The sequence below is a fragment of the Symphalangus syndactylus genome, chromosome 19 (assembly GCF_028878055.3).
Source record: "Symphalangus syndactylus isolate Jambi chromosome 19, NHGRI_mSymSyn1-v2.1_pri, whole genome shotgun sequence".
Taxonomy (NCBI): domain Eukaryota; kingdom Metazoa; phylum Chordata; class Mammalia; order Primates; family Hylobatidae; genus Symphalangus; species Symphalangus syndactylus.
This window is the reverse complement of record NC_072434.2, coordinates 41,786,857-41,800,443: the sequence shown is the minus strand read 5'-3', so window position 1 is coordinate 41,800,443 and position 13,587 is coordinate 41,786,857. Positions and strand designations below refer to the sequence as shown.

The 13,587-nt window shown below is 37.7% G+C and overlaps 1 protein-coding gene across 4 annotated transcripts in view; it reads right to left on the bottom strand.

Moving 5' to 3' along the window:
* Positions 1-13,587, bottom strand: part of ZFYVE9 (zinc finger FYVE-type containing 9) — a 202,677-nt gene that overhangs the window by 57,585 nt on the left and 131,505 nt on the right. For all 4 annotated transcript variants that reach the window (XR_010114760.1, XR_010114761.1, XM_055235227.2 and 1 more), the window contains 2 exons: positions 12,089-12,244; positions 543-767 (listed from right to left, as the gene is read on the bottom strand). Coding sequence is in view for 2 of the 4 variants with exons in the window: in XM_055235227.2 (XP_055091202.1) it covers positions 543-767; positions 12,089-12,244 (381 nt within the window). In the remaining 2 variants the exon portion in view is untranslated. The remainder of the gene's footprint in view (positions 1-542; positions 768-12,088; positions 12,245-13,587) is intronic.

The window sequence follows — 13,587 nt, the reverse complement described above, 5'->3', positions numbered from 1 at the left end:
AGGGCACTTTTAATTAGATGGAGATATAAAATTTAAAATAAAGCTTGCATTTAACCATTAATGTCTTTTTAAAAATCACATCTTAGTTGCACTGCTAAAGCCATGGGCAAGGAAGCTCTTCTTCTGTAGCCTATATCTTACCAACTGAGAGTGGTTTCCATTCCACTAGCTTCCAGTATGTTAAGTAAAATATAATTGATCATAACTGTTTTCCAACCAAGTGACAAAGAATATGCTCATCATATACAGATACTATAAAAAATAAAGTTACTTAAGTTCAAATTCATTTTTCTAAAGATGATCATGTTTTTTATCAATAAACTATAAAAGCAGTAAGTTTACAAGGTAATACATAATCAACTTCCTCATTCGTTATTTTCAGTGCTTCCCATTATGCCCAATATACGCAGACAGTAGCCAAAATTTAGTTTAGCTATTTCAAAAGACTATTTCTGCTGAATTATATCACCAAACAGAGGGCTCTGAATATTTCAGGCATTATTTAGTTATCATGCCTTGAAAAACGTGTTTTTACTACTTACGTCGATATTCAGCTCCAAGTCTCAACATCAGACGGATAGGAAATACTTTAGCCCAAGGGGTTTCCCATTTCTGGATAAGAATCCCAAACAAGTAAGGTGGGGTTGGGAGTACTAGGTCTTGCAGTGACTGGTAGGTAGATGTCACATATAAGAATCCACCATGTTCTTTACTGCCAAGGAAACTTTGACTGAAGAAGGAATGTCCCAAGTTGCTCACCACATTCCCTAAAAACAAAAAAGTTTATTAGTTACTTTGTATCAATAAATTATCATATTTTTTCTTTTTTTTTTTGAGACGGAGTCTGGCTGTCGCCCAGGCTGGAGTGCAGTGACGCAATCTTGGCTCACTGCAAGCTCTGCCACCCGTGTTCACCCCATTCTCCTGCCTCAGCCTCCTGAGTAGCTGGGACTACAGGTGCCCGCCACCACGCCCGGCTAATTTTTTTGTATTTTTAGTAGAGACGGGGTTTCACCGTATTAGCCAGGATGGTCTCCATCTCCTGACCTCATGATCCACCCACCTCAGCCTCCCAAAGTGCTGGGATTACAGGCATGAGCCACCACGCCTGGCCAATTAATCATATTTTTAATAAACATTATGCAACTCTGGGCTGGATGGACACTACCAAACAGTAATTCCCAATCTTTCACTATGAAAGACTTACATTTAAAAAGCTGATTTTTAAATAAATGGCATTTATTAAGTGAAAATTTGGTTTCCAATTTTATCAGGGCTTCTAATGAGCATAAACTAAGTTATATTATCACACTGTTGAAGTTTGTCTAAGTAAAAGCCAAAAATATTGATGCCTTCCTTGGTTACATTGTACAGCTTTACTGTATGAATTGCTTTAGAGGTCTCAAGAACTATCACCTCGAAGGTCATAAAGAAATGTTCAAGGCCGGGTGCAGTGGCTCACACCTGTAATCCCAGCACTTTGGGAGGCCGAGGTGGGTGGATCACAAGGTCAGGAGTTCGAGACCAGCCTGACCAACATGGTAAAACCCCATCTCTACTAAAAATACAAAAATTAGCTGGGTGTGGTGGTGTGCGTCTGTAATCCCAGCTACTCAGGAGGCTGAGGCAGGAGAATTGCTTGAACCTGGGAGGCGGAGGTTGCAGTGAGCCAAGATTGTGCCACTGCGCTTCAGCCTAGGCGATAGAGTGAGACTCCGTCTCAAAAAAAAAAAAAATGTTCAGATTAGGAAGCTGCTGTCACCAAGCTTATAATTTCACTGGGCGAACAAAGTCAACTCATGAACATAATGAATTATGGTAATAAGTACAGTTATAAGACATTAAGGGAAGATGAGGATTTATGAAGATGGTACCACAGACAAGTTTTTTTTTTTTTTTTTTGAGATGGAGTCTTGCTCTGTCACCCAGGCTGGAGTGCAGTGGTGTGATCTTGGCTCAATGCAGCATCTGCCTCCCAGGTTCAAGCAATCCTCTCACCTCAGCCTCCTGAATAGCTACAATTACAAATATGCATCACCACACTAGCTAATTTTTTTCGTATTTTTAGTAGAAACAGGGTTTCACCATGTTGGCCAGGCTGGTCTCAAATTCCTGACTTCAAATGATCCATCTGCCTTGGCCTCCCAAAGTGCTGGGATTACAGGCGTGAGCCACCGTGCTTGGACAGGATTTATTGTTTATAATTTTTTGAGACAAATATGAAACATAGCTCTATAATTTAGGGCTTATCTAAATTCACATTAAGCAGGGTTTTTTTTTTTTTTTTTTTTTTTTTTTGAGACAGTCTTGCTCTGTCACCCACCTTGGATTGCAGTGGTGTAATCTCAACTCACTGCAACCTCTCCTTCCCGGGTTCAAACAATTCTCCTGCCTCACCTTCCCAAGTAGCTGGGACTACAGGCACCCACCACCACGCCTGGCTAATTTTTGTATTTTTAGTACAGATGTGGTTTCACCATATTGGCCAGGCTGGTCTTGAACTCCTGACCTCAAGTAATCCACCCGCCTTGGCCTCCCAAAGTGTTGGGATTACAGGTGTGAGCCACCACGCCTGGCCAAGGCATTTTATAATTCAAAATACTTTTGTGAATGAAACAGTAACAAACATATCAACCCTTCATTAAGGAGACATTTTCCTCAGTTTAGAATTGCTAAAGGACTTTCTGACAAGAGCTGCTCAATGATGGAACAACAAATGTGTTCACTAGCCACATACGAGCTTCCTTTGATACCTTTGAAAGCAATAACACCAAATGAAGCAATCTCCATCAGAGAAATTAATGCTTACTTTTCTTGAAAACTAGAGTTTATTCTTATAATGGTTATGGGTCTTTGCATCCTTGATTTTAGCGGATAGGTATCCTGACAGTAGGAGCCACAAGTGAAGGGAATACCTCCCCATTAAACTCAGGGAAGCTTTGTGGCTGAAGTCATGTTCACCTAAACATTATCATTTACATTTTACATTTAAGGTAGTACATTCAGGAATTTAGGGGTAGTACTTTTGCTCCAGGATTACCCAGGTCTGGATGCACAATTAAGCTGCTAGGCCAGATCTATAAAAACAAAACAATTGTCATATCAATGTAGCAGTATGGCATTTTGAAAAATAAATTGCAGATTTTGGAGTCCCAGAGATACAGGTTTGAATGCTACTTTGATCATTCACTATTGTGGGATCTGGGGCAAGTTACTTCTCTGAGCATCAATGTCCACGTTAAATGAGAGGAGAAACTATATTAAATTCCAGATGTGTTATAAAGAATAAATGAAAGGAAATCTATAAAATGCCTAACAGGACCAGCAACATTGTATTCTCAAAAAATTATAACTATTATTATTCTAATGCAAATATACATATATTGATCAGCCAAATATACGATCTTTGGGGGGACTTTCAATGATTTTAGAGTAAGATTTAGATAAATTTAATTTTTTTCTGGCAGCCACTGCAGGATCAGGGATACAGTGTCAGGAACTTTAGGGAGATAAGATCCCCAAATTCACCATTGCCTCTTTACCACCTCCCTAGATCCTGGAATTCTAGGATACAATATAAGAGACACTTCATACAAAATTCAACAGATAATTTGTCAAAGAGAAAAAATTTTTTTTTCATCTCTTTATCTAGCTTTGGTGAATAAGGAAGAGAATAGAGAATTAAATAGAGATGCTTTCCCGCCACAATGTAGGGTGCATGACAGCATTCCTCTAACTCTATCAACGGCATGCTATGGTTTGAATATATCCCTCAAAAAGCATGTGTTGGAAACTTGGTGCTAGGAGGCAAGGCCTCATGAGAGGTGACTGGATTAATGCTGTTATCCTGGGAGTGGGTTTGTTATGAAAGACCAAGTTTGGCCTCCCTTGTGCACATGCCCTCATGCACATGCACATTCTTTCTCTCTCTTCCCCACCCCATTTGCCCTTCTGCCACGGGATGATGCGGCAAAAAGGTCCTCACCAGATGCCTACCCCTCAATCTTGGACTTTGCAGCCATGAGAACTATAGGAAATACATTTCTGTTCATTACATATTATCCAGTCTGTGGTATTCCATTATAGCAGCAAAAATAGACTAAGACACAGCGTAATGTTTATATTTCACAAAGATTGTCCTAGTAAATATAGCTTAGAGGTGAAAAATATGTTGGCTTAGTACTCAAGGCATTCACTCATTATTCCTTTGCGATTTCCCTATTAGAGCCTGGAATCTATTGGTAGTTATTTTCCACAGATATTGATTTCCTTTCTGCCTCTTCCATTTAACACTCTCTTCATCCCAACTACAGATTCTTCACGAAGTCCCCTCTCATTATAAAATGTATGTTTTATCCTTTAAATATTAATCACTTTAAAAAGTGTAGATTACCAATAATAACTGATTTAGACTATCACATACCATCTCATCTACAAACAAGTAACACTGCACAGGTATAGATATTGGCAAAAATAAAACAGTGGGTATAAGAATTTGACAAAGAAAGAAAGACTTTTGTCTGAAGACCTAATCTGAGGCTCTTGAACTCATAAAGTCTGTTATGTACTAATTTATATAGGTACTTCTCGATGACTGCATTCAATGCAATGAATCCACAGAACTAATTTTATATATACTCCAATACTAGTGAAGAACCCATGTAACTAGATACCAAATCTTGCTTCTGAGTTTAAGTGACCTGTCAATGGTGTTAAATGCTTTATATCAATGGCTTACAAAGTAATTTTACAGAACATTAATGAGGTAATCATCAGATCAGTGCTAGTAGGTAAGCAGAACGGTACCATTTCCCTGAAATTTGGGGTTTTATTCAACAAACAAAGAAACTGAAGCTTAGAGGTAGAGGTGAAGTGACTCTGAAAAGACATGAGATAAATAAGTGGCAAAGTAAAACCTAGAAAGCAGAAAGCAGATCTTTCAATCTCCTAGTCTTTGTATGTCACACAGCCTTTCAAAAAATGTACAGATACAGTAATTTACAATTTTCCATCTTTAATTTGGAATTTAAACTGCTTTTTCAAATGCTTACAAGTAACCAGCCATCTTTCAATTCAATTCAAATATAACTTAAATATCTATGTGACAATAGCTTCCTTTTGTTTCAAAGCATATTAATCCTCACATCAACTCAAGTGGAACCATTTCCAAGCAAATGGTTCATTCATTTCAAGAAATACTAATATTTCTTTTTCTTTTTTTTTTTTTTTTTGAGACAGAGTCTCGCTGTTACCCAGGCTGGAGTGCAGTGGCGTGATCCCAGCTCACTGAAACCTCCGCCTCCCGGGTTCAAGTGATTCTCCCGCCTGAGCTTCCCAAGTAGTTGGGACTACAGGTGCTCACCACCATGCTTGGCTAATTTTTGTATTTTTAGCAGAGAAAGGGTTTAGCCATTGTTGGCCAGGCTGGTCTCAAACTCACGACCTCAAGTGGTCTGCCTGCCTGCCTCAGCTCCCCAGTGTTGGGATTACAGGCATGAGCCACCACGCCTGGCCTGTAATAATAATAAATACTAATATTTCTAAGTGCTAATATGACTAAAACTCAAGCCATCAAAAGAATTTAGAAAGTCTCTTGGAGTTCTTTGTCATGCAGCAAACTGCAGTTATGCATGTTTGTCCTCAGTTTAGTGTCGTGTCCTCAGTTTAGTCCTCAGTTTAGTGTATCTCTGACATGTCCTCAGTTTAGTGTATCTCTGACATTGATCATGAAAGCTCAAGAGCAGCCAGGTCAGGTGACTCATGCCCGTAATCCCAGCCCCTTGGGAGGTTGAGGAAGAAGGATCACTTGGGCCCAAGGAGATCAAGGCTGCAGTGAGTGTGCTATGATGGCACCACTGCTACCCAGCCTGGGTGACAGAGAGCAAGACCCCTATCTCTTAAACAAACAGCTCAAGAGACACTATAGTACTTCTTATGGTTCGAAACATGAGATTTACAGACGGCATAGGTGAGTTTAAACCTGGGTTCAGTCACTTATCACCTAACTGTGTGATCTTAAGTTACTTAGGCCTTTGGTGCCTTTCATTTTCCTCTTGTGTAAATAGAAACAGTAACAGTATGAATCTGAGTTGTACTTAAGAAGAAATAAAATAGTGTACATAAGGCAATGAATACACTGCTTAGCATATATTAAGTGTTCAAAAAATGTTAGGGATTTGTCTTAAATCACTTCTTCATAAATAGTTCCATATAACTTTCTCATCAGTTGAAAAATTACTTTGCAAAGCTACAATACCATAATTCTAATAAATTTACCAAAAGGTTCACAATTTGAAAAATAAAACATGAACCATGACTTGATATTATTATTATTTTTAAAGATAGGGTCTCACTGTGTCACTCAAGCTGTAATGCAGTGGAGCAATCATAGCTCACTACAGCCTCAAAAATTCCTGGGCTCAAGGACTCCTCCCACCTCAGCCTCCCAAGTAGCTGGGATTACAGGGATGTGCCATTAGGCCTAGTTAATTTTTTTTTTTGGTACAGATAGGGTCTCATTATGTTGAGCAGGTTAGTCTCAAAGTCCTGGCCTCAAGCAATCCTCCTGCCTCAGCTTCCCAAAGAGAGAGCAAGAGGGGAATGAACCCCCTCCTTTTATAATAGCACTAATCCCATCCATGAGGGTGAAACCCTCATGGCCTAATTGCCTCTTAAAGGTCCCACCTCCTGACATTGTTATAATGGCAATTAAAGTTCAACATGAGTTTTAGAGTGGACAAACATTGAAACCATAACAATACCAAACACTTTCTTAACAATAAGAGGTTAGACTGGGCATGGTGGCTCACGCCTGTAATCCCAGCACTTTGGGAGGCCCAGGTGGGTGGATCACCTGAGGTTGGGAGTTCGAGACCAGCCTGGCTAACATGGTGAAACCTCATCTCTACTAAAAACACAAAAATTAGCCAAGTGTGGTGGCAGGCGCCTGTAGTCCCAGCTACTTAGGAGCTACTTGGGAGGCTGAGGTAGGAGAATCACTTGAACCCGGGAGGTGGAGGTTGCAAGGTGCCAAGACCGCAACACTGCACTCTGGCCTGGGTGACAGAGCAAGACTCTGCCTCAAAATAAATTAATTAATTAAATTAAAAATAAAAGATTAAGGGAGTTCAGAAGAGATTACTTCTGTCTGGGAGGATCATCAAGAAAGAATTCATGGAGAAAGTGGTCTTTAAGATTTAGGACAACTGATAGGATTGAGACAGTTGGGGTGTTGGGAAATAGCACAGTTGGGAGTAGCATAATCATGGGTAATGAAATGGAAAATCATCAGAATAGAAAATCATCAGAATATACATAAAATGAACCAAGAAATGTTTCGTTTGGCTACAATGGAAGTATGGAGAGATGACTAGGAGGAAATGAGACTAAAAATATAGGAACAGATCATGCAGAATACTGAATGTTGGAGCACAGTTTATTCTAAAGGCAATACGAAGCCAAAGTAGCTTTTGAGTAAGATAGGGAAACAACCAGAGATTAACTCCAGAAATAACAATCTGGTAGAACAAGTCCAATTTCATTCAAGTCTATGTTCTGAATAGATTGTTTGCAAAAAACAGGTACAAAATATGGAGGAATGAATAGGAGACGGGGAGAAACAATATATAATCTAGAACCTTTGATGGCACTGTCATAACCGGAAGGCATTCTGAAACTCTCAGAACATAATTTCTCACAAATTATAATGTTTCCCTCCACTGCAGAATGCAAAAACTGTGTATGACAAAAAAGTGTGTGTGTATATATATGTGAAACATAGATACACACACATATATAGATATACAACACACATATGGTTATTAAATACCTGTAGTTTAGATTTTAAAATTCACAGGAAATTATAAAAAAGTTCATTCAATAGCTCCTAAGGCTTTTCTGTGATTTAGGGTAGAATAACCCTAAGCTAGTGATACAATATTCAAGGTTTCACACTCAGGAGAAATTTAAGATACAATTTGTCAATTTCACTCAATGTGCTACACAAAAGAGAAAGATAATAAATTGCGATAATTGTTTTTTTTTTGAGATGGAGTCCCATTCTTGTTGCCCAGGCTGGAGTGCAATGGCGTGATCTTGGCTCACTGCAACCTCCGCCTCCAGGGTTCAAGCAATTCTCCTGCCTCAGCCTCCCAAGTAGCTGGGATGACAGGTGCCTACCACCATGCCCGGCTAATTTTTTGTATTTTTAGTAGAGATGGGGTTTCACCATGTTGGCCAGGCTGGTCTTGAACTCCTGACCTAAGGTGATCCACCTGGCTTGGTCTCCCAAAGTGCTGGGATTACAGGCGTGAGCCACCGTGCCCAGCCTGCTATCATTTTAGAACAGTAGCCTCCAACCTTTTTGGCACCAGGGATGGGTTTTGTGGAAGACAATTTTTCCACGGACTGTGGGGAAGGGGAGATGGTTTCAGGATGACTCAAGCGCATTAAATTTATTGTGCACCTTATTTCTATTATTACATTGTAATATATCATGAAATAATTATACAACTCATCATAATGTAGAATCAGTGGGATCCCTGAGCTTGTTTTAGTGCAACTAGACTGTCCCATCTGGGGGTGATGGGAGATAGTGACAGATTATCAGGCATTAGATTCTCATAAGGAGCATACAACCTAGACCCCTCACATGTGTAGTCCACAACAGGGTTCGCACTTCTATGAGAATCTAATACCGCTGCTGATTTGACAGGAGGCAGAGCTCAGGCGGTAACGTGAGCGATGGGGAGCAGCTGTAAATACAGATGAAGCTTTACTTGCTTGCCTGCCCCTCACCTCTGCTGTGTGGCCTGGTTCCTAACAGGCCACGGACCAATACCAGTCCACGGCCTGTGGGTTGAGGACCCCTGTTTTAGAACACTCAAAATCTGCTTTTACTTTTTAAAAAATTTATAGTGAAATATATCAAGCTATTACCCTGATTATCTAAAAATAGGATTCTTAATAAATATGTATAGTATATAGATAATATATCTGTGTTTTTAAGAACTGATATATTATTAATGGATACACAGAGGCAACTGACATAATGTAAAGAATACTGATCTGGGAGCTATAGTCCCAATTCTGCCACCAACTTGGTCTGTGATTTAGGTGAGCCATTAACACTTCTAGGTCTGATTTTCCTTATCTAAAAAATGAAGAGTTTGTATTAAATTATCTAAAATGCCTTCTAGTCCCAATATTTGATGAGCTGTGAAATGATTCCTATTCAAGGAAAAACTCTTTCATCTCATTTATGCTTCTGAAATGTTATTTCCTTAGATATACATATATATGTTCATGTCCCTATCCTACATTACAGAAAATATTTTTAGTTGGCTTAGATGTATTATAGTCTGACCTTAGACTATCATTGGTATCTTGTAATCAGTTCCAAGTATTTTTGTTGTTTCAAAATTTTTGCAATTTAATAGTTCAAAATGGACTCAACTGACATATAAGTATCCTTTTTAAAAAAATAACCATTTATGCTAAACATGTTTTAATAATTCATGCAATAATTCACATCCTCTCCTTGAGAGGATGTCTATCTCTCAGGATTCCATCTACAGCCGTAGTCTCTTCACACGGGCCTATCCCATTTACAACCATACTCTCAACTATCACATGAAAGCTGTGTCTCCCAAATCCGTATTTTAACTCAGATCTATCTTCTGGGATCCATACCCATATATTCATCTGCCATTTTCATGTTTCATCTGATGTCATTATTTCAAATTCAGCACACTGAACAAAGAATTCCCTTTCCTCTGCCAAATCTGTTCTTCTATTCACCATCTTGATGAATAAGACCAACATACATTTAGGTGCTCAAGCGACGAATCTGAGACCAACCTTGACTTGTCCCCTCTAACCCCCCATATCCAGTTAGTTACCAAATCCTACTGAACTGAAGCACCACATCTTTCATATTTCTCCAAAACTCTTTATTTCCCCTGCAATTATTTAATTTAAATCCTGATAATTTCTTAATTTCTTGCTGGATTCCTGCAATATCTTTTTAAAATATAAATTTTACTGAGGTATAATCTATATATTATAAAAGCAATAGATTTTAAGTGTACATTTTAATGAGTTTTGGCAAGCACCCATGTAACCACTATCCTAATCCAGATATAGAGCTCTCATCTCGGAAGGTTTTCTGGGACTCTCTGTAGTCAGTTCTAGCACCTGCACCCCCACCTCACTTTAGGCAAACACTGACCTAATTTCTATCACCACAGATTAATTTTGCCTGTTTTAGAAAATCATATAAATGGAATCATCCAATATGTACTTTTTTCTGCCTGGCTTTTGCTCAGCATAATGTCTGTGAGATTCATGCACGTTGTTGTGTACATCAGCAGTTAGTTCATTTTTACTGTTGAGCAGTATTCTAGTGTATGAATATACATTTGCTTATCCTGAAATTGCTTAACTGCCACCAGACTCACAGACTTTGATCCATTTTTCACCCTGCTTCCAGAGTCATCTTTCTAAAATGCAAATCTGATTATGTCACTTATCATCTCAAATTCTTTCAATGGTTCTTCATTGCCTACAGAATAAAGCATGGGCTCCTAAATAAGACATTCATGAACCTCCCATACCCTAGTCTCTGACACCCTCTCAAAACCCACATGAATCTACAATTACTGGAACCTCCAATGCCATTTTTCTAGAGTTTTTAAAAGTGAATACATTCAGATTGAGGAGAAAAGTGAAAGTCCCCAGTTATTTCCAGGACTAAATTCAGCTCCAGGGTATTATGTGGCCTGGAGGACCTGGGTGATTTCAGATTTAACTCTATACATTTTGGAACAGGCAGGGTAAACACTAAAAGTTACTTCACAGGTATCATGTGGTCAGTTTCCAATGTATCACCTTGCCCTTATGTAATGCTACACCTAATTTATTGTAGAGACTAATGAAGACATAAAGGCACAATCTTTTACGTATAATCTACATCACATTAAAAATACAATTATATATCCTGCTTCTGTAATTATTTAAAGAGCATTTTCCATGTTACTACATTCTTTTCATAAATATTGTTTTAATGGTCAAAAAAAGTTCTCAAAAAGATGCTCACATCTAATAAGTATAACACAGTTAAACTTTTCACCTATAGCTAAGGCATTTAGGTTGCTTCTGAATTTTTGTGTTAAATTTAGGTAATGCCGCAATAAACACTTTCATTCACAGACGCGCATTTTATATTCTGGATACCGTCTTTGGCACAGAATCCCACAATGAAAATTATTGCATTAAGTCTGAATAATTTATGGTTTTAATATATGTATGAAATATTATCAAATAATACATGAAAATAGTTTTAATACCCCGGTCACCCTCACACCCTCTCCAAGCCTTCTTCCTCAAAGATAAACCCTACTTATCAAGTACAGATATTATATACTGACTTCGTGTTACAATAAATGAGAATAGTTCAATTACACCATTTTTTTTTACCTCATTTGTTAAATCAAAGGGAGGCTGACTTTGTAATGTCAAATAACACAATGTCATAATAAATAACTGTAACGTCAAATAAATAATGTGTTTCTTTTCTCTTAGTTTCTTTTTATGTTAATATCCTTAGTCTTTCCCAACTTCTAACCTCTATGCCTTTACTTTTAAATTGTTACAGTTAATATTTACAATTTATTTTGAAGCCATAAAGTCATCTATGCTCATTGTTTCTGAAATTTGAATATTCATTCACATTTACATTATGATTAAATAAATATTGTTAACAAAAGAAACAAGAAGTAAGTTACAAATATGCTTCCTTCTACCAGGTACCAATATCCTGACCCCTAGGCCACCAAAAAGAAAATATTCTTACATTTAGGTCACCAGATTCTCTTACAGCTTTGATTCCAGCCTCTGTAAAATAAAAACTATGCCAGGTACAATACTAAAATTTATAATTTCCTCAAACCATGGAAAGCTCCAGCTTGCCACTAATATCAAAGTCCCCTGCCATGCTTAAGTCCAAAGTTAAGACTATTATTTTGTATTTGAATTCAAAATTTTTTTGTCATCTACAAAGGGAGCAGACTAAGCCATAAAGCATTCCTACCTGCCAGAGCATCCCGATAAAGCTGCACAAAGTGATTAAAGATATCCTTTGGCAAACACTTTTCATCCGGTAAACACTGTAGAAGAATGACTATTTCAGACTGACCCACTGCATGCATTCCCTTGGTTGTGAAACACCAGCACTTCCTGTTCACATCTACAGATGGAATAAAAACACAAAAATAAAGACATTCCTATCAATCCTTACTCTTAAAAAAAGATGCACAGAAATCTACGTTACAATACAGCAAAGATTAAAATAGATCACACTGAGTCTGTATAATTCAACTGTGAACTGTCACTGCATTGAGCCAAAAACCTATTGTAGAAAATAAAACATGCCAATGCCTCTGGCTCTTTTCTGAACACTTAGAAAAATGATTGAAATGGAAGTAAAAGAAATAATAATAAAATGCACTTAAAACTTTTAACTCCTATTAAAAGAAGCAACATTCTATTAATACTAAAATAAAACCAAATTATGTATTGTAAGCCAAACATAGCCAAATGTGATTGAAGAACATAGTCTTCCACCTTTATATTTTAAAAAATCACATCATCAAAGGAAGTAATTACCTATGTAAGGCTAGAAGTAATTACAATAAAAGCCAATAATACAGCTTTGTCTTCAGGTTGTGACCTAAAGAAATATATTTTTATGTATATTTATTAAATTTAATATATGATCAAGAGATTCTAGCTATTTTAACTATAGTGCTTTCCAGGAAAAAATTCTAGATAATCAGCAACATGACTTTACTTGGCTTCATGTTGTAAAAATTAGTGAAAAGGATGGCTTTTCTGAACTACTTAGTTCCACTCCTTCACTTTAAGGCTATACGGAGAGTATGAACAGCAGAAACCACATGTGGTCAAAAACAATGTTTAATCCTTGACATTTTTACTCTTCATACCCCAACACAATGGGATCCCTAAAGGAACTGAAAAAGGATTCAAATAAAATTATGAATACCACCATGTAAATCAAAACAAATGTTAATCAAAAAAACAAAGACATCTTTATTTCACTTTGGGAATCCCTGCTTTATGTACCTAAATAGGACATTCCCCTAATGATGGTATATACTTCAAGAATCTAGGTTAGCTAAAATTTTTTTTTTTTTTTTGAAACAGGTCTCACTCTGTCATTCAGGCTGGAGTGCAGTGGCATGATCTCGGCTCACTGCAACCTCCGTCTCCTGGGCTCAAGGACTCCTCCCACCTCAGCCTCGAGAGTAGCTGGGACTACAAGAGCATGTCACCATGCCCAATTTTTTTTTTTTTTTTTTTTTTTTTGTAGGGATGAGGTTTCACCATGTTGCCCAGGCTAGTCTCGAACTCCTGGGCTCAAGTGATTCATCTGCCTTGGCCTCCCAAAGCACTGGGATTACAGGTGTGCACCATGGTGCCTGGTCTTAGGTTAGCTAATTTCTAAGCATAATTTATAAACTAGATATGGCAAATTGAAATTTCAAGCAAATTAATTTTAAATCTGATCCT